The sequence below is a fragment of the Neolamprologus multifasciatus genome, chromosome 15 (assembly GCF_963576455.1).
Source record: "Neolamprologus multifasciatus chromosome 15, fNeoMul1.2, whole genome shotgun sequence".
Lineage (NCBI taxonomy): Eukaryota > Metazoa > Chordata > Actinopteri > Cichliformes > Cichlidae > Neolamprologus > Neolamprologus multifasciatus.
The window spans coordinates 18,933,624-18,943,034 of NC_140453.1; the positions used below are offsets into that span (position 1 = coordinate 18,933,624).

The 9,411-nt window shown below is 38.5% G+C and overlaps 1 protein-coding gene across 2 annotated transcripts; it reads left to right on the forward strand.

The window, feature by feature from the left end:
* The first annotated feature begins 204 nt into the window (after positions 1-204).
* Positions 205-6,520, forward strand: LOC146501933 (sterile alpha motif domain-containing protein 12-like). Of its 2 annotated transcripts, XM_085131798.1 has the most exons (5): positions 257-318; positions 4,304-4,378; positions 4,910-5,036; positions 5,173-5,313; positions 5,579-6,520. In XM_085131798.1, exons 3-5 carry the CDS (start codon positions 4,916-4,918, stop codon positions 5,593-5,595), a joined length of 279 nt encoding a protein of 92 aa, XP_084987924.1. In that variant the 5' UTR covers positions 257-318; positions 4,304-4,378; positions 4,910-4,915; the 3' UTR covers positions 5,596-6,520. The 2 variants fall into 2 exon arrangements, with proteins under 2 accessions (XP_084987923.1, XP_084987924.1); XM_085131797.1 differs by lacking the exon at positions 4,304-4,378 and having other exon boundaries at positions 205-318.
* Positions 6,521-9,411: the final 2,891 nt, after the last annotated feature.

The window sequence follows — 9,411 nt, forward strand, 5'->3', positions numbered from 1 at the left end:
ATGGATTTGCAGGACAGGTGGCCTCACAGCTAATTGTCTGTGAACCATATTAACTCCATGCCGGTACATAATATAAATAAATGCTAGGTATACATGTTTCCTTTTTAATACACAGATACCAGTGTACCTAGAAATACTACAGAATTCATTAATAGTATGTAGCATTATGTACCAAACACATGTTACCACGGCACCTGAATGCATCACGTGGCAGGGGTAATGGGCGGGGCCTCTGAAATGAACTTACCTACTGTAACGCTTCAGTAAAGGTACGAATAGGGCCGCCATTTAAACGTTACGAACGGGAGCGGACAGAAGGTAAATATCAACTTCCTACTGAACTAAACACCTACATAAAATATGTGTAGATATCCAAGTATTTTGGCTGCTTACCTACAGTATTGTTGTAGCTATTTGACGTTGTCTAAAGACAGTTGTTGTCTTTCAACAACAACTGGGTTGGGCTCAGTCCTGTACATAGGACAGCAGCCCAAATTCTACTCAAAATATTCATATACGCTAGGGTCTCTTAATTTCAGACATACATACACAGCTGGTACAAAGTAGCAGATAACCTTTAGATACACTGCTTTAATTCGGCATCAGTCTGTCAACAAGAAAAGGCGCCTAAAACAAGTAAAAAAAAATTTAACCACTGTAACCAGTCTGCTTATTCTGATTAGCTTTAACACAGCTGAGAAAAACTGCAGCGGTAAATATTTTTTGGCAAGTTGGTGCATGATGAATCTCTGCAATGCTGTACAAAACTCTCAGTGCGTTTTTAGGGCATGCTTTACCATTTGCTGAAAGAAAACACACAATAAAGCGCCAACTGTTTGAATAAAGAACCGAAACGGCTGCATTGCATAATTTAAATGGAGCAAAGCTGCGGATTAGAGAGCTGAAATCTCTGTGAACTAGGTTATGGAAAAGTTGGACCACTTATTTCTTCCTAAAACAAACTTTAAAGCTTGTTCAGGAGAAGATGTACTTCTGCTAGACACCACAAGGTGGTAGGATTATATTTACAATGCATGAAGGATGCTGCAGCCTGCAGCTTGTGTATGTGTGTTTGACCATTGACGTTTTCTTTATTCCTTGCTGTATTTGATCATAATATCATAGGTCTGGCATAAATCTGCAGGCTCTCTTTCCAAGAAGAAATACAGAGAAACATAATGTATGCATATAGATACTAATAGGCAATCGTTTTCTGACCATTCGTATGTTGAATGTAAAGTGGTTTTGATTGTCTGTCTAAAATTTAAGATCAACTCTGATATATTATGAAATCCTGTTATATATTATACCAATTTCCAGACACCAAAAAATAACTAAAGATATAGAAAATAGTCGTCCATCAATTTATAGTTCAAGATCTCCTGCATGCCATTGTGGGTTGGGAAGATATCAACACTCAAGACAGAGTGAGGAAATTAAACATGCACTAATTGCAATGAGTTAAAGCTATAGAATTAGGCTGGAAAAATATTTTCTTTGGAGGATTTATAAGTGTACGCTGAGTTTAAGTTTTGTGTGATGCACACCTATTTGGGAATAAGAGCCAAGGACTCAGTTAACATGATACACGTGAAATAGTACAACACAAAACAATATGCTTGATTATTCTCCCCACATGTTATGCTGTAGACTACATTAGCTGTAAACTCATGCAATTAAAATTGTTTCGCTTTAATAATGTCAGTGTAATTATTGCAGTATGACTATTACAGTATAAAACAAACAAAATGTCTAGGACTCCTGTACATGTTACACCATAACAAAATGTAAAACAACTATTAACACTAATATGGACTATGGACATCAAATAGGCAATGATCTATCAATCAATTCAATCTATTTATTTATAAGGACATTTCAAAACAACACAGGTTGACCAAAGTGCTGACCAACTTACTGAGTAACAAGACTATTCAGTACTGTCTGAAACAGTACAAACAGTAACAAACTGAGGCTACATGAGAACTGGCTTCACCTGAGCTGAGTTCGGCACACGGGCTTGTGTTCGCAGATCAGTGAGGGCATACAGCTAGAGAGCAAACCTCACTTGCACTGCTCAAAGCTAAGCTGTCACATAGCAGGGTACTAATGGGAGTTTTACAGAGTTTAGGATTTTCATGGGTGTTAGTTAAACAGGTAAATCTGTGAGTCCAGTGATGTTACATTATGATTGCAATTTGTAATTTTTAATCTAATATTTAGTCGTTCCGTATTTCATACACACTCATTTCCCCTAAGAAATACTAAAAAACCTCAGATGGTCAAAGGAAACTTCAGTCCATCTGTGAAGTTCCTCAACAATGGGAATTATGACAGAATGACACATCAAAGGCCTCAAATGAAACCGAGAAGGTTAATAAGGGTGAAAATGATTCAGTTTTTTTGTCTGGAGCAAACTATAATTAACTACCAGTGCACATGACCTACCATCAGCGCTGCGTCTGAGTAAACTGTCTGTTGGGAGAAGTTGGGTATTGCTAATATGGGGCATAGTGAGCTAAAGAGGCACTTGGAAATCAAACAAATCCTTTGGAGAGAAGCTTGACATACTTTTAAAAAGTCTGAACCAGAGGCAGCAGGAGTATATGTTAGCTTGTGTGAAAGTGTTTGATAAGGTGACACTTGACTGATAATATGTCAGATGGCATAGAGGCTGTTGTTTGTTGATATAAATACAAGTGCGCCTTTAAATTCTGGCTATACACGATTGTGCAAAAGTCCTGACTTGTCGCTCATTTTTTTACAGTTTTTTTTTAAAGGAGCCAGACATTCTTGTAATATTGTGCAGCAGTTCTCCAGGATACAGTTCTCAAGTCTTTCAAAGTTTTCTTTGGACATTGGCTGCTTTTGTACCCTTTGTTAAGCCGCTGAACTCTGACCTATGAATAATTCAGACACCTAAATCAAAGGATGAACAGTGAGTCCGTATAAAAAGTCTCCCTCATCATTATGTAATTTCCAAAAACTTGGCATGTCTCAGCATGGTGTGCAATCCTTAAAAAATCTTGCAAAAACCTTGTGAAAACTGAACAAGTACAGGACAAAAGAAGACATGACAGGTCTATAAAGTATTTATAGTAGATAATCCGTATATGAACCTTATATTCTTAAAACAGCAAACACCTGACACAGCGCATGAGATGTTGATCTGGACCTTGGATCGAGCCATACGGTCCACATTGTTTAACAATGTTAAACTGAAGCTCAATGAAATGGTGATACTAGATGCAAAACCCGGGAGCTGAATAATAAAAAATATCTGGTCAGCTAGAGAGAGAGAAAAAAAGTCTTGCACACAATCAGTAATTTACAAAAATCCAATTTTCCACCTTGCTTGTCACTGTATATTGCTTTTGTTTACAGGTCCTGGTTTAGCTGTAACTTGGCGGTATGAAACTAAATGAAATGGTTCAGAGCAAATAAGACAAGCTGTATATACAGTCATTTTATGCCACTATAAAATCTAACCACTGGGGCCCAATTCAGGAGCTGTGTGGCTTAAGAACTGCTGTCTTCAGGCATAAAACCCACATTATTGTCCTCAGTTAGATTTCTTTACTCTCAGCTCACTCTGGCGCTGAAGGGAACTTTGCTGTCTTTTTACCTCGGTCACTCTCTGTATGTCAATTACTCCACTGGGATCTCGTTACCGCCTCAGCCAATCACGCATCCCCCTTAATTAACTCAGGAAATTACATTCCTATATTTACAACCTAATAACTAGACTGGCCTGCTGAAAAGGTCACATCAACTGTTTAGCAATTTTTGCCCTATTACATTGCAGCCCAGGAGGATATGGCTAGGAAAAAAGCCAAATGAACAGAAGGCAGCTTTTTGAAAAGTGCACAACTTTTTTTGACCTCCGAGTGTCATACTCTGTTGATTTCACCTTGCAGTACAAGAATCCAACGGCCATTCAAAACTATTTGTCATCATGTTCAGGGGGTTGTTGAATTAATCACCGGAAAATAGGCTTATGTGAAGCCAGTAGGTGATCCAGAGCGTCAAATATCAAGAGAAAATAACATTTTCTCACATTTGAAGGTCTACTGCAGACAAAAATGTCCTCAGCTAATGTGCCAGGAGCAAAACTTCATTGAGCTGTTGTTAAGGGTTGTCTGCATGTCCTCAGTGATGGCAGCTGACTTGCTGAGCTTATTTTCTGCTTTTAAAGGAGACATGTCAAATCCATTTTCATTTTTTTAGAGTAATTATGTGTCACCAGTGTGTCTAGGGGCCCACACAATTTTAAGAAAATCCCCTCATTTCTTTTCATTCTCAGTCGTGTGTGAACATTTGCAGCCTGTTGTGACAAACAAATCCACGTACACGAGCCCTCACCACATCATATTTTAAGGTAAACTCTGTTTTTAAGATTTTTTGCCACTCAGCCATAAAAGGTTGATAGGGTATTGTCATTGCCCTGCCAAGCAGGTGGGCGGTGTGGACACCCAAGTTTGTGAACTCGAGAATGAGGTGATGTAAGATTTTCAAATTGATACCACAAGTGCATCTACTAAAATTCTGGACAAGCTGAATGTCAGTGATCTGGATCACAAGGTCAGGTGTCCAGTTTTCTGAAAATCTTGAGAACAAGATAACTTGAGAACTGGGTAGTGTATATAAATGTAAATAAATATAAAATACAAATATAAAATCCAATCTGTAATGTAATGGAGCCCAAATGTTGCCTCACAAATTGGTAAAGGTTAGTGCCAGACAGAGATGTTGCTATAATATCGAGCATGTATTTGTCTCTTTCTTCAGTGTGAAGCCTGAATTTAACTGCATTTGGTACAGTGAATTATTTTGTACTGTAAGACAAAAAGCTAAACATCTACTTTTTCTGCACTTCTCTTAATTTCTCTTCTTATGTTTTATTGATCAGAGGGCGATGGGACTATCAAAGGGGCCATCATCATGGTCAGTGGAAGAAGTGCTGGAGTGGATTCAGGAACAGTATCCGACTAAGATGACCCTACTCCACAAAGCCGTAATCAAACATGACATAACAGGTACAACACATGCATGGAATTCCTGCTTCAGTGGCAGGAATTTTACAGGCTAAGTCATTATTAGCTTTCCTCGCATTATTTTTAATCTCTTTTTATATACTGGAACAAATCACTGGGATCCTGTTTAAATCTGCAGGCCGTGTGTTGCTGAGACTAAAGGACTATCAGCTGAAGCTTCTTGGGGTGGAAGATGAGAAGCAGCAGCAGGAAATTTTGCAGGACCTCCTTCTTCTCAAAGTTCAGGAAGAAATCAGTGAACTTAGTGACATCTGCTCTGGTGAGCCTGCCAAATGACTTGATCTTCAGTTCACGGCTGAACTATTTATGTAATAAAAAAGTCATAAAGTTGCTTTGATAAGGGCATATTTGTTGGAATGCAACAATTATGCATAGAAACAATGGTGCAGGTTTCATTTTAATTAAAACTAAGTCATAAATTTAAGTTTGTTCAAAGAAAAAAAAAGAATTCAGAGTATTACCATTTTAATTCCTGAAAGTAGTTCCTAATTTTTGTTTTATTTGCTTTCTTATATACTCTCCAGAGTTTCTTTCTCCATGAATCACAGTGAAAATCTTCAGAAAGCCAAAGAAAAAACAGAACCATGGCTGACTTTTTGTTATTTTTTTGAATTTCCCAACCATCCATTCATCCACGTGAAGGAGACAGAAAGGTGGAATTGATGGAAATAACAAGAAGTGAATAGAAAGAAGGATCGATGAGGAATGAAGAGAGAAGGAAACCCATTTCCGGTGTGAAATCTGACCTGTGCAGATGGATGAGATTAGTTTCTGTCTGAGTGGCTTTTTCTGATCCTACTGTCCATTAATCTCTGTGTTTTTTCTGTCTCTGCACTGGGTTTGTCAACCATGGCATTATAAAAGATACGAACAAAAGTTTTTATGGACCAAATATGCAGTCGCACTATGTGTAGAGGTTTAGGATATAGGCCAATCAGCAGATCATTTAAAGCCAAAATGAAATAATCTGCTCACCGATTTTCCCAGGGGATGCATTCTGCTGAGTTTGTTGGTTTAAATTTGTGTTTATGACTGCAGTTTTTCAGGAAATTTAAGTGGATTTAGGAGAGATTTTTTTTACTTACCTTCTTGACCCCACGACAAATATCAAATCCTACACACATTTTCATCCTACTAGTATTGTAATAGGTAGCTTGCTCTCAAAATAGGAACAGATTGTATTTTAACAACTGCTTATCCTCAGTATTTCCAGGGTGGAAAGGTTAAACATTTCACACGTCTGATCAGAAGAGCTGAGTCAAAGCTGTAAAACTTTGTCATGTTGTTTGCTTTTCTCTCTGACTAAAATTGCTTTTCACAAACCAGATGTTGGTGTGCTGCTGTTCCCTTTCAAGTTCCTGCTTTTAACTCGTGTGAGAAAAAAAACATTGTTTTTTGAAGTGAACTGTCAGTTTGTCTGGATTTGATTGTGATGATGCAGTTTCATTAAATTTGTTTCAAGCGACTGCCACTTTGAGATTGCCTCCTTTAAATGTGTATTGTAAATGGCCTGTATTTGTATAGCACTTTACTAGTCCCTAAGGACCCCAAAGCATCCAGTCATCCACCCATTCACACACTGTGATGCAAGCTACATTGTAGCCACAGCCACCCTGGGGCACACTGACAGAGGCTGAGGCTGCTGGACACTGGTGCCACCGGGCCCTCTGACCACCACCAGTAGGCAATGGGTGAAGTGTCTTGCCCAAGGACACAACGACCGAGACTGTCCAAGCTGGGGCTCGAACCAGCAACCTTCCGATTACAAGGCGAACTCCCAACTCTTGAGCCACGATCGCCCGTATCGCTAAGACTGCACAAGTTTCCTACTTCTGACCATCTCAGTGTTTGGTGCACTGAATTTAAAGTGTTTTTGTTAATCATTTCTCTTTTTGGTAAAGACTACTATGATGTAAACATAGTAAGGAATTTCTCTGTCATATTTCTGTTTTTACAGCTGCAGCTAAAAATCTTCTTTTTACTGTGTGGAAAATCCCTCTGACAGATCGCTGTGAAAGACCCAGGACTGTTAAAACTAAAGGCTATAATCATAGGTGTGTCACCTTCATGGGTATAACCTGGATATATTATGATTAGCTGGAATCTATTGATCTGTAATTGCAGTCACGCATTAACACATTTGAAAATAATTGTTGCAAGCAGGCTCCTCTCTACATATCGCAGCAGTGTGGTTGTACCTCTCACTGCTTGGCAGTTGCGCATTTTCCTTGAGCATCTGAAAGTGCATTGATAGTAATAGGCTACTGCTTGCAGCTAGGCTATATATAGTTTTTCACATAGAAATGGAGGGGATGAAGGCAGCCAAGACTTTAAATCAGTCCTGTTTAATATCTTATGATTCCTTCAGCAGCTGTGTGTTTTAACGAAACTATGACCTGATCTAAGCTCAAATCCTAGATGCTAATATTATGCATTATATTATTATTATTATATAATATTATAACCTACTGAGTTGATTAAAGCAGATACCACACTGCCAGGAAGGGGAGCTACAAAGAAATGAACAGTCTAACATTTTTATGGTAGTTTAATTTTAATGGAAAGAAAAAAATGTCAATCAAAATTCCAGAATAAAAACATCATTTTGGAGGTAGGATTGTTTCTCACCTGAAGAAAGATATAATATAGGCTTTGAAATTGTATATGCTGGACTTGAAAGAGCAGTAAGGCAAAGCACACACTTGTTTTAAACACAATTATGCATTTTTTTTAATTAACTGAAAGTAAAAATCTTAGTTAAAAAAAGTAAAAATAAAAAAAATCAGTTAAAAGTCAAAAAGATGATAGCATTGTATAGACTTCAGCATCACAGCATGTATGATACACTCATACACTGGAATGCAAAGACTGAATACTACTCTTAAAGGCATGAAATGCTTATGAAAACTTGAGGGCTCGTGTGACCTTTCCTCTCTCTTTCTTTATGTTTCTGGGCCCGACAGTGTGTGTTTGTGTGTCGGAGTGTGATTAATACCCCAGGAGATGGTGTGACATTTGATTTGGCAGGGCGTGGCTGTGGAAGTGCTTACTCAGCACAAACATAAATCCACCTCTCTGCTAGACTGAAGCAAATGATAAACAACACAGCTGACCCTGGTGACAGGGCCACCAAAATGAGAAGTCTGGTGGAAAATATCAAAATGCAAAATCTTTTCTTTTTTTTTTAAAGAATCTACTTATATTCTTATATATGTTTGATAAAGCAGGTAAAATAATCTGATTTGTATACCTTTTTCAAATTAAATTGCAATGTTCGTGTTTACACGTATTTATCATCATGTTTTTTTGTTGTGGGTAATAGAACATATGGATACTGATATATATCAGTACCCATAGCCAGTCTTGTTGAAGCTTCAGATGATGCTCCAGATATTGATGATAAGTGGAAGGAAGGTAGTCAGAACTGAAGGGATTGAACTACCAGAACGCAACATTGCAGACATTGCAGACAGCTCCAAGCACCTGGGAATCCCACAGGCAAATAGGAACCATGAAGAGGACGCTAGGAAAGCCGCAACCATCAAATACCTGCAGAGAGTAAGACAAGTCCCGAGGAGTCAGCTGAATGGGAAGAACAAGATCTGGGCAATCAAGAAATCATCATCAAAATGAGACAGCTCCTCACCATACACGGAGGGTTTCACCCTAAGTCCAGCACCGTGAGACTGTATGCTGGGCAGAAAGAAGGAGGTCAAGGACTAGTGAGTGTCAGAACCACTGTTCAGGATGAAATGGCAAAGATCCATTAGTATATCAGGAAGATGGGCACCACTGATTATGCGCTTAGTGAATATCTCAGACAGCAGAAACCCGAGAAAAAAGAAGAGGAATTCCGGAATGATATCCAAGGTGTCTGCCCAGAAGCTCTAGGAACAGCAAAGATACTGCTGTCAAGCTCCCAGGCCTATGGCATAAAAACTATGAGATCTTGCTGTCCGGGTGGCTTCCCCCCCCCCCCCCCCCCCCCTATTTTATTACTTAGACATTTGCTTTTGAAAATGAGTTATGGTGTCAAAATATAAAATAATCATAGAGAAAAAGTAGAGAAGTTGCAGCTGTAATAATATGCACGAAAGATTACCCTTCTATGTGTTTCAGGCAGGAATAAAGTCACTGATGTCAAAGTCATCCCACCTCATCTATAGATAAATCCAGTTCGAATTGGATTTTATTCCCATGAAACATGCTGAGAAAAGTAAAACTGTGAAAACGCCTGCTTGAATTGATTTACTAGCACTTGGTGATAGTTTCTTTTACAGAGAAGCACCACAAGAAATTAACCCTCATTCAAGCACAGCTGTTATATTAAAAAATGTCTCATTTTTTCCCCAATTGT

What these genes read in the sequence shown, in the direction of transcription:
- LOC146501933 (XM_085131797.1), top strand. Translation starts at nt 4,916, where the DNA reads ATGGGACTATCAAAGGGGCCATCATCATGGTCAGTGGAAGAAGTGCTG. An exon ending in AATCAAACATGACATAACAG is followed by an intron (nt 5,037 to 5,172) that starts GTACAACACATG and finishes TTAAATCTGCAG; the next exon opens with GCCGTGTGTTGCTGAGACTA.